General features: G+C 36.6%; 1 protein-coding gene across 3 annotated transcripts in view; it reads right to left on the bottom strand.

Moving 5' to 3' along the window:
- Nucleotides 1–22,619, bottom strand: part of USP53 (ubiquitin specific peptidase 53) — a 64,494-nt gene that overhangs the window by 33,134 nt on the left and 8,741 nt on the right. For 2 of the 3 annotated variants that reach the window (XM_049708824.1, XM_004265085.3), the window contains exons 2-4: nucleotides 11,051–11,738; nucleotides 4,855–4,947; nucleotides 1,441–1,575 (exon numbers count right to left, since the gene is read on the bottom strand). In XM_049708824.1, the coding sequence (XP_049564781.1) occupies nucleotides 1,441–1,575; nucleotides 4,855–4,947; nucleotides 11,051–11,194 (372 nt within the window). In that variant the 5' untranslated portion in view covers nucleotides 11,195–11,738. The remainder of the gene's footprint in view (nucleotides 1–1,440; nucleotides 1,576–4,854; nucleotides 4,948–11,050; nucleotides 11,739–22,619) is intronic. The other variant, XM_033419339.2, reaches the window with a different exon arrangement.

Genomic DNA, 22,619 nt, shown 5'->3' with positions numbered 1-22,619 from the left:
TCCTCTGCCCCAGGACATTTATAACTATTCAATTATTTAAGCCTGGATTTCTAGATATCCCATGAATAATCATATCATGGATTAGTATACTTCACTTAAGTGAAAGTAAGACTATAAAGTTCAGTATTGTACAAAATATATCCATTTATATTTTAAGCAGTGGAGCAATTATAAACATGAGAAGTATGAAAAGCGTATTTCATGACTGTGTGTGTTGTTTTTGTCATATTTTAGTCAACATGGCAAGTGTGCTAAGCATTCAAGATGTTCATTTAAAAAAAAACACAAATGCCAAATGAATTCTATAAAGAGTAATAAATTCTTCAAAAATTTGGAGAACGCATTGGGATGCTTTGATGATGCATTATCTAGTAGATGTGACTTATGTTGAACTTTAACAAAAATAGATTAGGAAAGTTTTGAATATTTCAGGAACTTGAGCAAAGGCTATAAAAACAGGAATTTAAAAGACATGTTTGAGGAATGGACTGAAACTATCTCACCAGAAGGGAAAATTCAGGAAGGAAGTAAAGAGATAAACTGGAGTTTGAATTTAAAGAGCCTTAAATGTCAGAAGAGAGTCAGATGTGAATCACAGAAATATATGAAGTGCAAGCATTTATCTGAAAAAAATTATATTAATATGGTGGCTGCTAAAAAAGACTCTTAGGATATAGGTTAAAAGGACACTAGCAAGGAGGCTTAAATAATGCTGAGAGTAGAGGCCCGAGCTAAACAGAAATGGTGACAGGGAAATAACATGGCAACGCAAACCTTAAAAGGGTTTCTGATGAAAGAATTTACAGAATTTGCTGAAGAGATATAAAATTAAGAGAAGAAATAGCTATCTTAAATATAGGTGACATCTATTTTATTGAAACGATTAAACATCAACATGCATATTTAAGAAGGTATATAAGGTACATCCCTGATCAAAGGAATGCTCTACTTATCAATATGGTGGTAACACAGTCTCAGAACATCAACCTCAGTGAGTGATTCTCAACCTGGAGTAAGGTGTATATCAGAATTGTTGCCCCTGACAGCTGCCCATCAAGATCCTCTGCTCTTCAAAGAGAATCATTGCATGTAATGAGAAATGTTACTGGGAGAGTGTGTTGCATATGTAAATCCCATGGAACAGAACGACTTAAGTGCTATGATTTATACATAATAAGCCTTTTTGCTCCAGTAACTAAATTTTAAAGTATTTTAGTAGCCTAACTGAAAAATTAGAGCAGCACAAATAATCAAAAGCAAAAGTACACAAAACACATGTGGACTTAAACTGAGCTTTGAAGGGTAGGTAAGACAGGGATCTACTGAGCAGTTCTGATACTTTTCCACTGCTATAAATTTATGTTTCATTTGTCTCAAAAGGTGCATAATTTAAGGAATGCAAACTGCCATTCTAACTTAAGGATTATCAGAAATACTTACAAAGCACTCTGCAGCATCATCCATAAGGCCAAGCTGAAATCGCTGCTCATCTTTGAAACTTTCTGCAAGAGCATGCCTTATGTTATCCGAAGGAAGTGCTTTTTCTCGACTGTGTTGAAACTGTGCAAATATCGTCTGGGAATCAACAAATACATCAACCAGTAAGTTTAACACCAACAACTAAAAAACACTTGAGCAATTTCATTTCAACAGCGAAACTCGAAACTCTATACTCAAACTAACAGTCTTTTGCTTTAAAATTCCATTAAAAAATTAATTATTTCTATGAGTAATATGTAGAAATGGTTGCCCAAGTCTCTAAATCAAATGTTAGTGCATAAGAATTAAACATGGAAAGTTCTCAGATCCCATCCTCAGAGATTCTGATTGAGATGAGGCCCAGTTTTAAACTGTCTCCTAGCTGACTACGATCTAAGTTATTTAGAAAGAGTTTTGAGATAAGTTGCTTTAAATCTTAAAGTGTACTGCAGGAATTAAAATTATGTTATACAAAAATAAACATCATATAATCAAATAAAACAGTAGGAACTCACTAGACTTGAAACAGTGGGAACATCATTCAAGAACATTAAATTATAGGTGTTAATCTGGTCTTCTATTTTCTTTATTGAATTTAAGCAAGAAAAACTTTTTAATAAGTTCCAGTTTTATGACAATCATCTTAGGTGAGTGAAAGTAGGGAAAAAATAAAGTTTGCTGTGTGATAAACCACCAAATAAGGATTGATCATATTAAGTTCTATATTAATTAGCTCAAGGGGTATGTCATCTCAAAAAAAAACTGCATTTAAGATGAACATATGGTAGGCTAGGAAATATTTCAAGAATCTGTTCCACTGATACAAGAAAATTTAATTTACAAATAAGAAATTTAAAAAGAAAGATGCCAAGTGATATTAGATATTCAGAACCAAAATTTTTAGCTACAATTACAAATGATAAAAAATGAAAAATATTTTCAAAAGTCATTTCTTATTTAGGTAGTCAACTTTTCCAGGTAATGTTTAAGATATTAATCCTACACATTTAACATCTATTTTTTTGATTGTCTAGTATATGTGAGGCATTGTTCTACACCAGAAAACAAAGACCCTGCCCTCATGGAGCATACATTCTAGTTGTAGTAATGAGGAGAGGGCAAATAAGTAATTATATGCCAGAATGTAATAAGTACAATAGAGAAAAACAAAGAAATACAATACAAGAGAGAAAGATAAAGTAGTGTAATAGGGATAGGCATGCTGGGGGTAGGAGAGAGGAAGGGAGCTTACCTATTACCAAGGGTAGTCAGGGAAGGTCTCACTGATGGAAAAATAACATTTAAGGAGAGGCATAAAGGAAATAAGGGTGTTAGCCACAGGGACATCTGGAAGAAAATCATTCTAGACAAAAAGAATAATAATGAAAACACTCAGAGATGAAAGCCAGCTCTGAGAAACTGCAAGGAGGACAGTGCAGTGTGTGTGTGCGTGTGCGCGCGCGCCTGCGTGCACACACGCACACGCACAGGTGTTTTGAGGCAGGGGACGCAAGCAGGGGAAAGAGGCAGGTGATGTGTAAGGCTATGGGAAGACCTGAACTAGAAAATTTAACTAGTTTTTACAACTGGACAAAACATTCAAAATTTACTGCAGAGTAAATAAAATGCAATACTGTAATCTGATCTAAGTTCATTCTTCATCAACCCTATTTTTACCATATAAAAAAGAGAATATAAAATCGCCTCCTGATTGGGATTGACATGTATACACTGATGTGTATAAAATTGATGACTAATAAAAACCTGCTGTATAAAAAAATAAATAAAATTAAATTTAAAAATTTAAAAAAAAAATAAAATTGCCTCCTTTGGTGACTTATTCAAACAGCCTTTTTAGGAATGTAAGTCAAAATAAAGCATGAAAACCACCTTTTATTTTCCTGTATTATGTATATGTGTGTGTACTAAGAATATTCAAGAATGTAAAAGCCTGAAATATTTATTTCTGAAAACATATTAATCAAATCTTAAATTCTTGGGCAAAAATTTCAACGACATAAATGAGTTACTAATATATACTGGACTCCCTGTTTCTGCCTTTGTCCCTAATCTATATATTCTCATCCAAGCAGCCAAAGAGATCTAGTCCAAATATTATACTTACTTAACACAGGTTATATCATTCCTCCACTCAAAACAATCCCACGACTTCCTAAATCACTCAGGAGAAAAAGTCAAGGTCCTCACAAAGGGTCTAGAAGGCCCTACACAATCTGAACTCCTGTTCCAGTTATCTACTGCTGCACAACAAAACCACCCCAAATCTTAGGTACTAAAAATAACATTTATTTTGGCCACAAGTTTGCAGTTTGGGTGAGGACGGCTCAACTCTGCCCCACTTGCAGTCATCTGTAATAGTCTGAATGCTGGAACTTGGGAGTCATCTGAAGGTCGCTCACTAGTGTCTAGAGGTTGATGCTGGTTGTTGGTGCTGCCTGTTGGCCAGGAACTTGGCCGTAGCTATGACCAACTTGGCTTCCTCATAGCATGGCAACTCACTTCCAAGAATGAGCACCCCAACAGACAGAGCCAGGTGGAAACTTTATCACTTTTTCTAATCTACCCTAATCTCATTTCTGCCACATTCTATATGATGGAAATGAAACATTAGGGGCAACCCATATTCAAGGAATTAGACTCCACCTTTCAATAGAAGAGTGCAAAAGAATCTGCAGACATTTTTGATGTCACCACAACTCACCTTACCTCTGAGCTCATCTCCTATCACTGTCCCCCTTGCTCACAAAGCTTCTGCCACCAGTCAGGTTTCCTTTAATATGTCACGCACACTCCCACCTCAGGGCCTTTGCAGTTGCTGTGTCCCTGCTTGCCTGGAAGGCTCTAGTCCACTCCATCACCTTTTCCAAGTTGTGATTTAAATGTCATTCTCTCAGTGAGGCTTTCCTTGCTACTCAACACTCTCTAGTACCTATCCCTGATTTATATTTCCTCCTTTGCAATTATTATTACCTAACATACTTTATATTTTGTTTATTTATTTTCTTCTCCCTTACAAGAATATAAGCTACATGAGAACAGGGATTTTTATTAGTTCCGTTCACTGCTGTATCCTTAGTAACTACAGCAGTGCCCAGAATTCAGTAGTAACTCAAAAAACATCTGTTAAATGATTATTTCAAAATAATGAAAAATATAATGTTCCTAACACAGAAAAATGAATCCGTAAACCTGAATAAGTCATACTTTAAGAATTTCTCTTCAAAACTGTAAGTCACTTGACAATAACTTTAATTACAAATAAACTAAACAAATATGTCAAACAAACCAAACTATCAAATAAAATTAAATCTTTTGAGAAACAATAGTAATTTTTCGGAACTATTAAAAGGTTACCTTCAATGCACAAAATATGCAGGCAACTCCCTGACAAACATGTCCATCCAGAACCCGCAAGCTTCTTCGGAATATATCTAATTGCCATAAAACCTAAAAAATAGTGAGATGTAAAGAAAGAAAGAAACACAGTAATATTTTTCTCACTGGGATGAAAGACAGATTTAAATATGTTTTAAATTGTGGGAGGCTAATAGCTTCTTTTAGTCTCTTGCACATAATCAGATATATACTACTAAAAATAATAAGCATAAAAGTGCTATATACATGTAGTTCATATATAAAAGATGGATTTAGAAAATATTACTATGGATTCACATGTAAAAACCATGACAGGCACAGAACAAGAAAAAAATAACTCCTCAGTTAAGGAATTTATATGAACAGGAAACAAGGGATACTGAATGCAGGACTTGGCAGAGACTTGAGAGAGGAAGTGATTATAATACTTGGAATGAACTGAAATTTAGGAAGGAAATATAATTGCAGTTAAAAGTCAGGGTGTACCAAATAAGGGTCAGTATGTAGTGGCAAGAAAAAAGGGCAGAGGCCTGTGTGGTCATTGTATATTGAGTGAAGAAGGGGGCATCTGTGTAGTCATGGGGGTACAGCATAATATGAAGCAGCAGTTAAAAAATAACCTGAATATATTTGCTGCAATTATCCAATCATCATTTACTACTAAAAAAACAAAAACAAAATAAAAAAGACTGTAGTTGTTTAAATAAATCAGTCTAATACTTAAAATCATTCTAGAAAAATCTGAAATTTATACAATGGGGATAACTGTGTCAGCCTCATAGACTGCTTGTAAGGATTAAATATATGTATGTAATATGTGAAGTGTTTAGAGCAGTGCCCAGTACACAAGTGGCATGCATTGAATGCAACCTGCTATTTGTTGCTGTAAATACTATTACAACAAACAATTAAGATACTTCCTCAAATAATAAAACCAAGAAAATCCATTCACCATCTCACATTTCTCCCAACCAAAAAACAAAAGTTAATAAAAACAAATAATTTTAAAAGTTTCCTATTTTTTAATAACTCAGTAACTGAAAGCCATTTCAGAATTTCTCTGATAGTTGCTTTTTCTTAAAGCATAACTAATAGGATTCATTTAGTTATCACAAATAACTCAGTGTTTTGCAGAGCACTTGAAAATGTTTAACAACTTTCTTGCATATCATATTCTATCATACCATAAAATATACATTAAAATTCATTCATTTGTCAAGATGAAGGTCACGACAGCACAGCTGTGAGAAGTGCACAGCACTGTAGTTAGTGATACACCCTCTGAAGACAGGCTGCCTGGGTTCTAATTCTGGCTTTACTGTTTACAGCTCTTGGGCTGACTTGAGCAAAATATTTCCTGAAACTTAGTTTTCTCATCACTGAAAGGAAGATTAGAGTAGTACCTATCTCTTAGGATCACTGTAAGAACTAGATTAGATAAAACACAGTGTACCAATGAACAGTAAGAGCACAATAAATGTTAGCTATTAAATATTTTAACTTTGCTTTTAACTTACAGAACTCAAAACCACACCAATTATGTCATACCTACTTAACTGTACCACTTTCTCATCAAATAAAAGTTCAAACTATTCAGCCAAAAGAGAAAACTCTATAATCTGCTTATAAGGCTTACGAATTACGTCTTTCAAATGTAATGTTTTCTAGGGTTAGCAAAATGTTTAACTTACACTGGATCTAAACTACAGAAAAAAATATTTTATGTGACTTCTCTGTATACTACTCAATATAAAAGTTTAAAAATGATTTTCACAAATCCATACCAAAAATTATCTGCATTATAGTTAACCTTTATCCTATTTCATTTAAAAATGTTGATTATATTCTACCACCTGTTTTAAATTAAAGCCTAAGCTAGTTGTTGGACTAATTAGTTTTTAGCAATATAATTTTATAATATAAACATTTTTCTTTTGCATTATTTCCATGTTTCATTTTAACATGGTACCTAACAAAATTAATGTAGTTATTTTGAATGTTTATGCATGTTTCTTATTTAGTTATTCCCCAAAGATTAATACATATATGCATATGCATTTAATAAAGGAATATAAACCTTTCATCATATTCCTGACCTCAAAATAATATAAAAAATTTTTAAAAATTAAGGGGAAATGGCATATAAATTCATTTTTCTTACTTATATTACATCCAAAACATTTTAATAATGTCCATTTTTAGTAATTTCTTACAAAACGTATTTCACAATTTATTTCTCAGCAGTTTAAAAAGTACTCATCAAACTGCGTATTAGCATTTATATTCTGAATTTTTAAAAATGAAGTCAGGCTTTTTCTGACAGAAGTCTACTTGAATAGCTGTTTTGTCAGTGAGGACTGGCTTTCTAAATTAGTTTATACACTAGACATTTTAACATCAGGGGCCAGCAGATTCCCTGGGTTGAAGGGATGGAGCTGGGAGTTCAGGGAAGCCAAAGCAGCTAGAGTTGGCGGGACACAGTGCCGCAGTGGGGAGAGCTGCACACAGTTAACACCAGAGCTCGCGAGGGGGCCTCTCGAGTATTCAGGTAAGCACTGTGAGGAAACTACCTGAGACCAGGAAAGAAAATCCCAAAAGATTAGATGTAATGCCCAAAGCACATATCAGTTCAGGGCAGTGCCTGTTCTCAACAGCCAAAGTGGAAAACATCATAATTCACAGAGCATCAGTTAAAGAAAGAACTGTCCCTCCCCACTAGCAGAGAAATTAACCCCAGAATAAGCACAGTTCTGGTACTGCCTACAAAGCTTAAACATAAAATGATCAAACTGTTTCTAAATAAACTAATCCTATCCCAGAACAATGTTCAAGAATATTTTTAGGAATATAAAAATACCCATCACCCAACAAAGTAAAACTTAAAATGTCGTCTGACATCCAATCAAAAATTACCAGGCATGGGCTTCCCTGGTGGCACCATGGTTAAGAATCTGTCTGCCAACACAGGGGACACGGGTTTGAGCCCGGTCCAGGAAGATCCCACATGCCACGGAGCAACTAAGCCTGTGCACCACAACTACTGAGCCTGCACTCTAGAGCCCATAAGGCACAACTACTGACGCCCACATGGCACAACTACTGAAGCCCGCGCGCCTAAAGCCTGGCTCCACAACGAGAAGCCACCAGAATGAGAAGCCTGTGCATCGCAATGAAGAGTAGCCACCGCTCACCGCAACTAGAGAAAGCCCACATGCAGCGACTAAGACCCAATGAAGCCAAAAATAAATTAATTAATTTTAAAAAATTACCAGGCATTACAAGAAACAAGAAAATATATTCCAAACCTAGAAAGAAAAAAAAAAAGAACAGAATTTGCACAGACAGAATTAGTAGACAAGTACATTAAAACAATTATTATACCTGTATTCATATATTCAAGAGGTCAGAGAAAAGACTGGACATGTTAAGTATAGACACAAGTGATTTTTGAAAGACCCAGAGCAAACTTCTAAAAGTGAAAATTACAATGTCTGAAATTTAAAAATACACTGGTGATATTATTAGCAGATTAAATAAACACTGCAAAAGAAAAAAATTAATGAACTTGAAGACACAGCAACAGAATCCTATAAAATGAAAGAGAGAAAAACAAAAGAATGAGAAAGACAATGAAGAGCACATCAGTGAACTTTGGGACCTAAAGCAACCAACTGAATATGTATCAATAACTGGAATCCCCCAAAGGAGGGGAGGGATAGAAAATTTTGAAGAAATAATGGTCAAAGAGTTTCCACATTTTTTTAAAATTTACTTTTATTTTATTTATTTTATTTTGGCTGTGTTGGGTCTTCACTGCTGCGTGCGGGCTTTCCCCAGTTGCAGCAAGTGGGGGCCACTCTTTGTTGCAGTGCGCAGGCTTCAGTACTTGTGGCACACAGGCTCCACAGTTGTGGCTCACGGGCTCTAGAGCGCAGTCTCAGTAGTTGTGCTGCATGGGCCTAGTTGCTCTGCGGCATGTGGGATCTTCCCAGACCAGGTCTCGAACCCGTGTCCCCTGCATTAGCAGGCGGATTCTTAACCACTGCGTCACCAGGGAAGCCCATCCACATTTGATTAAAATTATAAAGCCATGGGTCTAAGATGCTCAATGAACCCAAACACAAGAAGCATGTAGAAAACTATAGCAAGGCACATCATAACCAAATTGTTTTAAACCAGTTAAAAAAAGAAAATCTTAAAAGCAGCCAGAAAAAAAGGGGAACATTACAAACACAAGAACAAAGATAAGAATGACAATAGTTTTCCAGGAGAAGTAATACAAGCCAGAAGACAGATGAGCAAAATCTTTAAAATACTAAAAGAAAAACTGTCAACTTAAACTTCTTTAATGAATGAAAATATTTTTCAATAACAAAAGTCATCCTTCAAGCAGAAGAAATGATACCAGATGGAAAGCTGTATCCACACAAAGGAGTGATGAGCACCATAACTGGTAGCTATGTAGATAAGTAGAAATAACCTTCATGGCAAAGGTCAGTGGACTGTTCATTTTTTTTCTAAATATATCAACATAGGAATACTTCTCCATTTTCTTTACCACGTAAGTGTCCTTGCTCAGAGTTTTCTTTTGTTATAATAAGCTTTTCATCTCCCTAAAGTATACACAGTATTTTGGGAGCCAAAAAAAGGGACAGACACAGAGGGAAACACATAAGTGTAAAAAAAAAGAACTGGAAAAGGGTTAACAGGAAAAGATTTGAAATGACAGAAGCTCTTTCTCAGAGCCTGATTCAATAAAAGCATATAATTCCATGTCTTTTGGAGTCTGGTATTTCTCTATATCAGGTGTCATTCAATAAATATTTTCCTGCCCTTGTCACAGCACTTAATGCCAAAGTGATCCTTCAGCCAGGGCAGAACAGTGACTGTCATTTAAAGGTCCCAACATAAACTAGAATTAATGCTTTTCTAATACCAATTGCTTCTGTTTCCCTGAGTGAGTTATAAAACTTTCAAGTTTGACATATGTCCTGGACAGCAGACAATTAAGAACACAAGTCTGAGTCAGATGTCTGAGCACTTGACACATTCTAGATGTGTTCATTTATCAAATGAGTTAATTAAGCAATATTTCTCTTTCTACTCTCAGTTTTCAGGAGGAAAAAAAAAGCAATAGAAAGAAAACATGTGAAAAGCTATTTATTTTCAATAAAATCTTTTAAGGTATATTCTAGCGTCAATAGAGTAACATTCCAATATTCTAAATCTTCCTCATCCTTAGTACTATACAATCAACGGTCAGAAGGATATAGGCCCCTAAAAAATCTGAAAATGTTAAATAAAAACTATCATACATAAGAAAAGATATTTATGTAAGGCAGAAAGTTGGATTAATACATATTTGCTAATTAAAAGAATTTCAACAAGGACTGAAGCAAAATGAATTAACCGTTAATTTAACTACAACAGTGGTGTCCAAATTATGATTCTACAGATGGGATTTAAGGTCACGGTGTGGTGGGGGGGGCGGGGAAGGAATTTGAGTACTGAGATTAAAAACTCTGCATTCTTGGGCTTCCCTGGTGGCACCGTGGTTAAGAGTACGCCTGCCGACTCAGGGGACGCGGGTTCGTGCCCCGGTTCGGGAAGATCCCACATGCCGCAGAGCGGCTGGGCCCGTGAGCCATGGCCACTGAGCCTGCGCGTCCGGAGCCTGTGCTCCGCAACGGGAGAGGCCACAACAGTGAGAGGCCCACGTACCGCAAAAACAAAACAAAACAAAAAACTCTGCATTCTCATTTCAATCCACACAGCTTGTTTCTTTTTATGCTGTCTATGGGGATCCTACTGCATTTCTTAAACAAAAAAAAAGGGGGGGGAGAGAGGGGTTGACTAGCTAATTCAAAAAAATAATTTTATGTATTTTAGAAACATTCTTAATTTACTAAGTAAACATTTTAAGCCACAAGATATTTTTATATCCTAGCAATGTATCATTCTGTTGAAAACAACATTTCCATTTATTATAAAAACCAAAATGCCCAGTCAAAATATTTTGCTACTATTAAAAGTGATATTAAAAAGTCACTCTAGTCAATAATAACTTTATTCTTAATTTACAAGTTAAAGAAGGATTAAGCAAAGAATTTCCTGAAAGACACTTTTTAAAATTTAACAAGAAAAAAAAAAATTTAACAAGAAATTATGGTCTCACCTGTACAGCACTATTAAGAAAGCAGCTGTTTTGTCCTGGTTCATTCAACAAGCCTTTGGTAGGGGCTAGGGATAGCATACTCCCAGGTTGATAAGCTTTTCCAAGATTGCCACCAGGTTTCCGTAAGAATTTTACCCATGCCATTTTCAAGCAACTTTGTTTGCATTAAAGCTAAGAATTATATACTTATGTGACACTTCTGATGATAAAATGGATGGTTTCTTGAATGATCCACTTAAATTCGCTGCAGCCTATTACCATAACATAAGTTTCCAAGTCCATATCTTTCCTGATGCTGTAGTTTTGAGGACTTTGTCAAGTAAAAAAAGGGTACATTAAGCATTGAAGTTCTGAAAACTAAAAAAGAAAGCTATTTTAAACAAGGTCTTAAAGATTTAAAAATCTTTGTGTTAAATTTTATGAGAGTACAGTTTAAGGTGAAAAAGATTTTTTAAAAACTGCTAAAGTAACATTGATGAACAAGTCATATTCTTTAAAGCACAAATTATTTGTCTTGATGGTTTTAAAAACAGATGATACAAAAAGATGTAGAGTTAGCATTTGGTATGATTCATTTGGTCATTTGTTTTCCTTGTGTTTCTTTAATAAGAAAGAAGTCTTTCTCTTTCCCAGGTGAAGTTATTAAAGGTGACTTCATATTTCATATCAATGTGACCTCAAAGCAAACCTATAAGAAAAAAAAGAAATGTTTAAATAAAAGTAAAGGCTAATAAAGAAAATTCCTACTTTACTATATGGATACAAATATTGAATACATAATTAAAATATTATATATATAATCAGAAAATGATTAGAACTAATAATGTTCTTAAAATATGAAAATGAAAACAGTTCATCATTTAAATTTTCAAAACATATCAAGGTGACATCAATCGCTACCTACTTCAAGATTTCAATGGTCATATGATGGTTTCATGTTCTAAAGAAAACTAGAATCAACTTAGATCTCAGGCAGTGTTTTGAATAATACTAACTTTGCTACCAACACTGTATTGCTGTTTACTAAACAGAGACTCTACAGAGACTCTAGATTGTTATCTATGTTACAGAGAATCATATCATTTCTGCAATAAAGTCAAAAGATTTTATGTAAATTGACATGCGTTAAAACTCAGAAAAGGGCTTCCCTGGTGGCGCAGTGGTTGAGAGTCCGCCTGCCGATGCAGGGGACATGGGTTCGTGCCCCGTTCCGGGAGGATCCCACATGCCGCGGAGCGGCTGGGCCCGTGAGCCATGGCCGCTGAGCCTGTGCGTCCGGAGTCTGCGCTCCGCAACGGGAGAGGCCACAAAAGTGAGAGGCCCGCGTACCACGAAAAAAAAAAAAAAAACTCAGGAGAAACATTAAATTGATAAACAAATCTTAGTGAATTAGAGTAAATTTCCATACTATTCATGAAAACATACTCCTGGCTAAAAGGACTTCAAAATGTTCAACTTCTAAAGTAAAAACAATCAAGTATTACTACCAAAGTTTAGTTTAATCAATTGAATTTCCTTCCTGCATTCATTCTTTCAACAAGTGTTTATTGAGCCATGTACTATGCCAGGCACTAGAACTGGCATTTTAATGAGGAAAGACAGACCATAATTCAGTGAATAATAAATTGTAGAGTGTACTAGAAGAGTTATGCTCTGAGTGCTCATGGAAAAACAAATCAAGCAAAGGGGATCAGAAGTGTATATAATGGTAGATGGTTTGCATTTTTAAATAGGATAGTCTCAGAAACTGTAATTGAGAACGTTACCTTTGTACAGAGATTTGAAGGAGGTGAAGATGCCACTCTGGAGAAGGCACTTCTAGCAGAGTGAACAGCATGCGTGGCATACTGGAAGGTAGTAAGAAGCCCAGTGTGGTAGAATAAATATGAACAAAGAGGAGAATAGATGAAAAGGGTGGATGGGAAAGAGAGAGAGATCATGAAGGGCCTCAAAAGCCCTGTGTAAGGACTTTGGCTTTAAATTTAAACTCTAGATGAAAGCCATTGAGTTTCACCTCACAGCACAAAAACATGAGAGGACAGAACATTATAGGTCAGTTCAATTCCATTGATCAAATACCCACTAAGATAGCAAAGCACTGAGGAATAAAGAAGAAAGGCATTAGTCTTTACAGAATTCAAGTCAGGAGACTTTTGTTTGCAGCCCCACGTATTAGCTCATCACTTATTAGCTGTTTGGTCTTAGATAAGTTCTTGTCATCTCTGATTCATAGCTTCATCTATAAGATGGGGACAAGAATAATAGCCCTGTTTAACATAGGTTAAATGTTTCAAGAATTATAAAACACTACATTATGTTAGTTTTTTTCTTTTTGTTGTAACTCTGTGGATTATAACTTCCTCTAAAGTGATCTAAATAATCCTAAAAACTTTCATACAAATTTTTAATAAATGTAGTTATGATTTTACAACATTAAGAAAGCTCTGTATCGGTAGTTAACTTGTGTTTTTAATGGAAGAATCCTTTGAAATGGTATTCTTTCAACAATCATTTAACTAGGCACCAGGTCTTACCCTGAACTGTGATAAGATACATGAAACAATCCCTACCATAATGAGTTGTTTTGTGATGGGCACACACACAAATAGATAATTTTAAAATACTGTAGTTTCTGTTCCTGTGCAAGATGTCAAACTATATGTCCTCCTGGTTCCCTTCCTCCAACCCAACTCCGGAGATTATACAAAAGCAACAGATAGTATAAGGAGAAACAGGGAGAAACATTAAGTAACTGGCTGCCAGAATGTGAGGGAAACAGCAAGAGATAAAGAGGGCCAAGTGTTACAGACTGGGAAAGTCTTCTTAGTTGTGACCTTTTCCATTCTTCATATTGCTCTGGGCAGAGAATTCCCACCCCACACAATGCAATGAAACAGGAAAGCTCTGTTACCACCCCAGGGCCATCTGGAGGATAAAGGAAATTATAACATCAGGTAAGCATGGGAGGAAGATGCAAAAGGGAGGAGATATGGGGATATATGTATATGTATAGCTGATTCACTTTGTTATACAGCAGAAACAAACACACCATTGTAAAGCAATTATACTCCAATAAAAATGTTAAAAAAAAAATCAGGTAAGCATCAGAGAACAGTTGGTTTGGGAAGTGGTAACAAGTACAGACACCTGCAAGGCCCCTGCGTGTTCTATCCTCGCCCTACTCCACAGATAGAACAGAGGATGGTAGGACCTGGAGAAGATCATGCCTCTAACCGAGTAAACAGGAAGTTCTTTTTGGAATCAACTCTTAAGCCATATCACCCCAAATCAAGCCTTTACGTCCCCACCTCTGCTCTCTGAAATTATCCAAAGAAACACAAATCAGAGTCTACTGCTTTCATTCTTCTCATCATGTAAATATTACTAGCTTATCACTTGGTACTCCCAGGAAAAAAGATAACCAGATACTTGCAGAGTATGAGCATTATGAGAGAAAGGCAACAAACTGAACAATCTACACCACAGGAAACAGAATGAACAGACCAAAGGGAACACAAATTTAAAATAAACTTAATACATATCCACCAATTGAATGAGTACATTTTTGAAACTGCTGAAAGAAAAAACTCAAAGGATGAATTAACTAGCAAAATGAATAGAAGGAAACATCATACTAATGAGCAGTAAGTCCAGGTCTAGAAATTCTCCTAAAAGTATTAAAAAAAACAGAGTGGAAAATATAAACATTTTCAAAAAGCTAAGATACACAGATGAAATCTAAAAGTGTCAAAAACTATCTAAAAGGATCCCCAGAAAGAAAGGGGAGAAAGTAAACAGAGTAGACACTTTTAGAAAGATAAAGATTTTTCCAGAATTAAAGGCTGAAAAACCCAGAAAGAAAAACAACAGATAACACAAAAATCCAAACATGATGTGAGGAAGAAAGGAAGTAGGATGAAAATTGTGAAACCTTGAGAGAGAGAGAGAGAGAGAGAGAAAGAGACTGATTTTTCAAGCCCATTAATAGGCAAACAACAGAAAGAAAAAATAAATCTAAAACTAAACGTTTGAAAAGCTAATAAAAAAAATCTTCACAAGCATGATTAAAGAAAAAAGAAAAGAGAAATATAACATGAATAGGATTTTTTTTTTTTTTTTTGTGGCATGCAGGCCTCTCACTGTTGTGGCCTCTTCCATTGCAGGGCACAGGCTCCGGACGCACAGGCCCAGTGGCCATGGCTCACGGGCCTAGCCGCTCCACGGCATGTGGGATCTTCCCGGACCGGGGCACAAACCCGTGTCCCCTGCATTGGCAGGCAGACTCTCAACCACTGTGCCACCAGGGAAGCCCCGATGAATAGGATTGATAAAGGAGAAATGACCACATATAGATGAGCAACCAAAAGAAATACAAAAGAATATCACTTAAATCTTATGACAATAACTTTGAATATCTAAAGGAGCAGGTAATTTCATAGCAAAATTCAAATTACCAAAATTAACTCAAGTGAAGTAGAAAAATTTTTTAAAGACTACAAGAAAATGGTAAGGAGACAAAAGTTCTTCCATTGAAAATGCCATCTGGATCAGATGGATTCAAAGTTAAATTTTACCTAAACTTTAAAGAACTGTTAATTCTAATGTTAAAATACCGCAGGCCACATGAAAATAAAATACAAAGAACCCCAAATCATGTCATGAAGCTAACATAACCTTAATATCAAACCATGATAAACCTCAGACCAGTGTGACATGTGATTAAAGATGTAAAACTTATAAATAAAACAGTAACAAACATAATCTATCACTGTGTCAAAAGAATAATGTACCATTGAAAAAAATAATAAGGTTTATTCTAGGAATTTAAACGTGATTCTATATTTATTCTTTCAATAAATATTTGGGAAGCTGTGCAGAAAAGAGCTAACACAGCAATATTTATAACAGCTGAAAGGTGGAAAAACAACCCAAATGTTCAACTAAAGAATGAATAAAATACAGTGTGTGTGTGTGTGTGTGTGTGTGTGTGTGTGTATACACACACACAATGGAATATTATTCAGCCATAAAAAGAAATGAAGTACTTAAACATGCTACAACATAAACACTGAAAACATTTTGATAATTGAAAGTCAGTCACAAAAGACCACACACTGTAAGATTCCATTCATACAAAATGTCCAAAAGAGAGAAATCTAGAGACAGATAGTAGATAAGTGGTTGCTTAGACTGGAAAAGTGGGGGCTATGGAGAACGAGTGGGAACGGGCACAGAAAGTGATAGCTAAAGGGTACTCAGATTCCTTTTTTTTCCTTCCAGTTTTATTGAGATACAACTGTCACATGCACTGTGTAAGTTTAACGTGTACAGCATAAAGATTTGACTTACATACATTATGAAATGATTACCACAATAAGTTTAGTGAACATCCATCATCAAATATAGATACACAATTAAAGAAGTAGGAAAAAATATTTTCCTTATGATGAGAACTCTTAGGATTTACTCTAACAACTTTCATATATAACAAGCAGCAGCGTTAATTCTATTTATCATGTTGTGCATTACATTGCTAGTTCTTGGCTATCTTATAACTAGGAGTTTGTACCTTTTGACAACCTTCATCCAGTTTCCCCACTCCACCCAGCCCCTACCTCTGGTAACCAATCTGCTCTTTGCCTATTGAGTTTATGTTTGTTCATTTTTGAAGTATAACTGACCTACAACATTATGTTAGTGCCTGTTACACAACAAAGTTATTTGGTATTTCTATACATTTCAAAAAAAAGTTACAATATGTCACCTTACAAAGATATTACATAGCTATTGACTATATTTCCGACATTGTACATTTCATACCCATGACTCATTTATTTTGCAAGTGGAAGTTGGTACCTCTTAAGCTCCCTCACTTACTTCTTTCCTTCCTCCAACCCTCTGCCCTCTAGCAACTACCTGTTCCTTCTCTATATCCATAACTCTGTTTGTTTTGCTATGTATGTTCATTTGTTTTTCAGAGTCCACATATAAGTGAAATCATACAGTATTTGTTTTTCTATGTCTGATTTATTTCACTTAGCATAATGTTCTCTAGGTCCATCCAAGTTGTCACAAATGGCAAGATTTCATTTTTTATGGCTGAATAATATCCCATTGTATGTATATAAATATATGTAACATCTCTTCTTTATCCATTCATCTACAATGGGAACTTGGGTTGCTTCCGTATCTTGGCTATTGTAAAGAATGCTGCAATAAACATAGGGGTGCATACATCTTTTCAAAATAGTGTTTTTGTTTTCTTCAGGAGTGGAATTGCTGGATCATATGGCAGTTCTTTTTTTCTTTCTTTCTTTTTTTGGCAGCTCTATTTTTAATTTCTTGAGGAATCTCCATATTACTTTCCACAGTGGCTGACCAATTTACATCCTTACCAATAGTGCATGAGGGTTCCCTTCTCTCCACATCCTCACCAACACTTGTTATCTGTTGTCTTTTTTAATGACAGCTATTCTGAAAGGTGTGAGGTGATATCTCATTGTGCTTCTGATTTGCATTTCTCTGATGATTAGTGATGTTAAGCATCTTTTCATGTGCCTGTTGGCCATCTGTCTGTCTTCTCTGAAAAAATGTCTATCCATATCCTCTGCTCATTTTTTAATCAGGTTGTTTTTCAGATGTTGTATGAGTTCTTTGTATACTTTGGATATTAACCCTTTATCAGATATATCATTTGCAAATATCTTCTCCCATTCAGGAGGTAGCCTTTTCCTTTTGTTGATAGTTTCCTTCACTGTGCAAAAGCTTTTTAGTTTGATGTAGTCTCATTTATTTTTACTTTTGTTTGCCTTACCTGTGGAGACATATCCCCCAAAATATTATTAAGACTGATGTCAAAGAGAGTATTCCCTATGTATTCCTCCAGAATTTATTCTTTCAGGTCTTATATTTAAATCTTTAATCCACTTTGAATTTATACTTGTGCATGGTGTAACAGATTAATCCAGTTTGATTCTTTTGCATGTAGCTGTCCAGTTTTCCCAGGACCATTTATTGAAGATGTTGTCTTTTCCCCTGTATATTCTTGCTTCCTTTGTTGTAGATCAATTGACAATATGAGTGTGGGTTCACTTATGGGCTATTTTGTTCCATTGATCTATGTGTCTGTTTTTCCACCAGTATCATACTGTTTTGATGACTGTAGCTGTGCAGTATAGTTTGAGGTAAGGGAACATGATATGTCGAGTTTTGTTCTTCTTTCTCAAGAATGTTTCAGCTATTCAAGGTCTTTGTGCTTCTATACAAGTTTTAGAACTATTTGTTCTAGTTCTGTGAAAAATACCATTGGTATTTTGATAGGGATTGCACTGAATATATAGAGTGCCTTGGGTAGTAGGATCATTTTAATAATATTAATTATTCCAGTCCATGAACACAGTGTATCTTTCCATCTGTTTGTATTGTCTTCAATTTATTTCATCAGTGACATAATTTTCCAAGTACAGGTCTTTTACCTCCATAGTTAGATCTATTCCTAGGTATTTTATTCTTTTGGATGCAATTGTAAATGGGACTGTTTTCTTAATTTCTCTTTCTGATAGTTCATTGTTAGTTATAGAAATGCAACAAATTTCTCCATATTAATTTTGTATCTTGAAACTTTAATGAATTCTTTGATGTGCTCTAATAGTTTTTGGTGGCATCTTGAGGATTTTCTATGTATAGTATCATTTCATCTGCAAACAGTGACAGTTTTACTTCTTCCTTTCCAATTTGCATTCCTTTTATTTTTTTTCTCATCTGATTGCTGTGGCTAAGACTTCCAATACTATGTTGAATCAAAGTGGCAGGAGTAGGCATCCTTATTCTTGTTCCTGATCTTAGAAGAAATGCTTTCAGCTTTTCACTGTTATGTGAAATGTTTTCTGTGGACTTGTCATACATAGCATTTATTATGTTGAGGTAGGTTCCTCTATACCCAAATTGTTCAGAAATTTTATAATGAATGGATATTGAATTTTGTCAAAAGCTTTATCTGCATCTACTGAGACGAACATATGATTTTTATTGTTCAATTTGCTAATGGGGAAATCACACTGATCTGCAGATATTGAACCATCCTTGCATCCCTGGGATAAATCCCAATTGACAATGACATGTGACCTTTTTAATGTATTGTTGAAATCAGTTTGCTTCTGTTTTGTTAAGGATTTTTGTGTCTATGTTCATCAGTGATATTGGTCAGTAATCTTTTTTTGTGTGATATCTTTGTCTGGTTTTGTTATCAGGGTGATCCTGGCCTCGTAAAATGAGTTTGGAAGTGTTCCCCTCTCATCAATATTTTGAATAGTTTGAAAAGAATAGGTGTTAACTCTTCTTTATGTGTTTGGCAGAATTCACCTGAGGCCATTTGGTCCTGGACTTTCATTTTTTGGGAGTTGTTTAATTACTGATCCAATTTCTTTACCAGTAATTGGTCTGCTAATATTTTCTATTTTTTCCTGGTTCAGTCTTGGGAGGGTGTACATTTGTAGAAATTTGTCCATTTCTTTTAGGCTGCCCATTTTATTGGTGTATAATTGTTCATAGTAATCTCTTAGGATCCTTTTTATTTCTGTGGTATTGATCATAACTTCTTTTTAATTTCTGATTTTATTGATTTGGGTCCTCTCCTCTTTTTTCTTGATGATTCTGGCTACTGGTTTATTAGTTTTGTTTATCCTTTCAAAGTACCAGCTCTTAATTTTATTAATCTTTTCTAGTGCTTTTTTTTAAGTCTCTATTTCACTTATTTCTGCTCTGACCTTTATGACTTGTTTCCTTCTACTAACTTTGGGTTTTGTTCGTTCTTCTTTCTTTAGTTCCTTTAGGTGTAGGGTTAGGTTGTTTGAGATTTTTCTTCTTTCCTGAGGTAAGCCTGTATCACAATAAACCCTTCTGAGAACTGTTTTTCCTATGTCCCACAGGTTTTGGATTGTTGTGTTTTCATTTTCATTTGTGTCTAGGTATTTTTAAATTTCCTCTTTGATTTCTTTAGTGATCCATTGGTTGTTTAGCCTCCACATGTTTGTGTTTTTTTGTAGTTTTTTTCTTGTAGTTGATTTCTAGTCTCACAGAGTTGTGGTCAGAAAAGATGGTTGATATGACTTCAATTTTCTTAAATCTACCACAGCTTGTTTTATGGCCTAGCATGTGATCTATCCTGAAGAATGTTCCATGTGCTCTTGAAATACCTCTAACGACCAGAAGGGAGTGTGCTGTTGTGGTGGGCTGACTATTGTGGGCAGTCTAGTAGGCATGGCTGGCTGCCATTCTGGTTGACTGCCAGGCATGTTTTGTGTGGAGACTGCCAGCTGCTGGTGGGTGGGGCCAGTTCACGAGGCTGCTGGCTGTGGGGCCGGGGTGGAGGCGGTCCTGTAACTATTGCTGCCCCACTGGTGGGAGGAACCATGTTTTGGAGTGGGTGGCTGCAGGAGTGGGGGGTCTTCATTCTAGAGTCAGCCTGCTGGTGGATGGGTCTAATTCCTGACACAGCTGTCTGCAGGGTCCATGGTGTCCCAAAGCTGTTGCTAGCCCACTGGTGAGTGGAGCTGGATCCTGGGGCAGCTGGCTGAGGGGTCCAACGTGTCTCCAATCTGGCGGCTAGCTGCTGGTGGGGTGAGGCCAGGCCTAGCAGATCCCAGGTTAGCGCAAGCTCACTGGAGGACAGAACTGACTTCCCAGGTCTCTGGCTGCAGGGCCCTAGGGGATCTTGGAACTGGTGTGGGCATGCTGGTGAGCAGAGCCCGTTCCTGACACAGCTGGCTGTGGGGTTTGGTGTATCCCAAAGCTAATGTTAGCCTACCAGTGGGTGGGGCCAGATCCCAAGGTGGCTGGCTGAGGGGCTGTGTTGGTCCTGGGGCTGGTGTCTGCCCACAGATGGGTGGGGCCAGGGCCCAGGGGTTCCCAGGCCTGGTTCCTGCCCAGTGACTAGTAGGTAAGGGCAGATCCTGGAGCTAGTGCTGCCCCACTGGTGAGCGGAGCCAGGTCCTGGGGCCTGGCTACAGGTTCCTGGAGCTGGTGTTTTGGCCTGCTGGTGGGTGGGACTGAGGCCCAGGGGATCCCAGGGTTAGTGCTGGCCCACTCTTGGGTGGAGTTCTAAGGTCCCTGGCTGGGGGGTCCTGGGGCTAGCGCCAGCACACCAGTGTATGGAGCTGGGTCCTACAGTGGCTGTGGGCTCATAAGATCTTAGAGCAGCAGTCCTGCTGGTGGGTAGGGCTGAGCCTCAGGCCAGCTAGTTTCTTGGCCTGAGGCATCCTAGTATTTGTGCTGACAGGCCAGTGGGCCTGGCCAGGTGCCAGCACTAATAAGCTAGAGAAAAGAATCCAAAATGATGCTTACCAGCACCAATGTCCATGTGGTAGAATGAGCTCCCAAAAATGGTGCCACCACTGTCTATGGCCAGGATGAGCCCCAGCTGCCTTCTGTCTCTCCAGGAACACCTCCAAGATCAGCAACTCAGACTGACCCAGGGTCCTTTTTAAATTACTGCTTACCCTGGGTCCTAGAACATGTAAGATTTTGTATGTACCCTTTAGGAATGGAGGCTCTATTTCCCACAGCCCTCTGGCTCTCTAGAAAGTAAGCACCACTGGCCTTCAAAGTCAAATGTTCTGGGCTCTCATCTTCCCAGTGCAGGACCCCCAGGCTGCGGAGCTCGATGTGGGGTATGGACCACTCACTCCTTGGGGAGAACCTCTGCAGTTGTAGTTATCCTCCCATTTGTGGGTGTCTAACCTGGGGTTATGGGTCTTTACTATACTGCATCTCCGTCCTCTTACCTGTCTCGTGTATATCTTTAGTTGTAGAAGGTATTTTCTGCTAGCCTTCTGGTTTTACTCACCAATAGTTTCTCTGTAAATATTTGTAATTTTGGTGTATTCATGGGAAGAGGTGAGCTCAGGGTCTTCTTACTCTGCAACCCTTGGCCACTCCCCCAGTATCATACAGTTTTGATTACTATAGCTTTGTAGTACAGTTTGAAATCAGGAAGTGTGATGCCTCCAGTTTTGTTTTTCTTTCTTAGGATAGCTTTGGGTCTTTTGTGGTTCCCTACAAATTTTAGAAGTGGTTTTTCTCTTTCTGTGAAAAATACCATGGGAATTTTATAGGAAATGTGCTGTATTTATAGATGGTTTTTGGTAGTATAGACATTTTAACAATATTAATTCTGCCAATCCATGAACATGGGGTATCTCCATTTCTTTGTTTGGCTTCAATTTCTTTCATCAACATCTTATAGTTTTTAGTGTACAGATCTTTTACTTCCTTGGTGAAATTTATTCTTAAGTATTTTATTGTTTTTAATGCTATTATAAATGGGACTGTTTTAGTTCTTTCTTTTTCAGACAATTCATTGTTAGTGCATAGAAATGTAACAAATTTCTGTATGTTGATTTTGTATCCTGCAACTTTAATGAATTTATTTTTTAGTTCTAAAAGTTTTTTGGTGGTTTTTAGAATTTCCTATATATAATATCGTGTCATCTGTAAACAGAGAAACTTTACTTTTTTCTCTCTGATGCAGATGTCTTTTATTTCTTTTTCTCACCTAACTGCCCTGTCTGTA

The sequence above is a fragment of the Orcinus orca genome, chromosome 4 (assembly GCF_937001465.1).
Source record: "Orcinus orca chromosome 4, mOrcOrc1.1, whole genome shotgun sequence".
In the NCBI taxonomy this organism is placed as follows: Eukaryota; Metazoa; Chordata; class Mammalia; order Artiodactyla; family Delphinidae; genus Orcinus; species Orcinus orca.
Note: the sequence above shows the minus strand (reverse complement) of the source record. Positions and strands in the feature narration are given on the sequence as shown.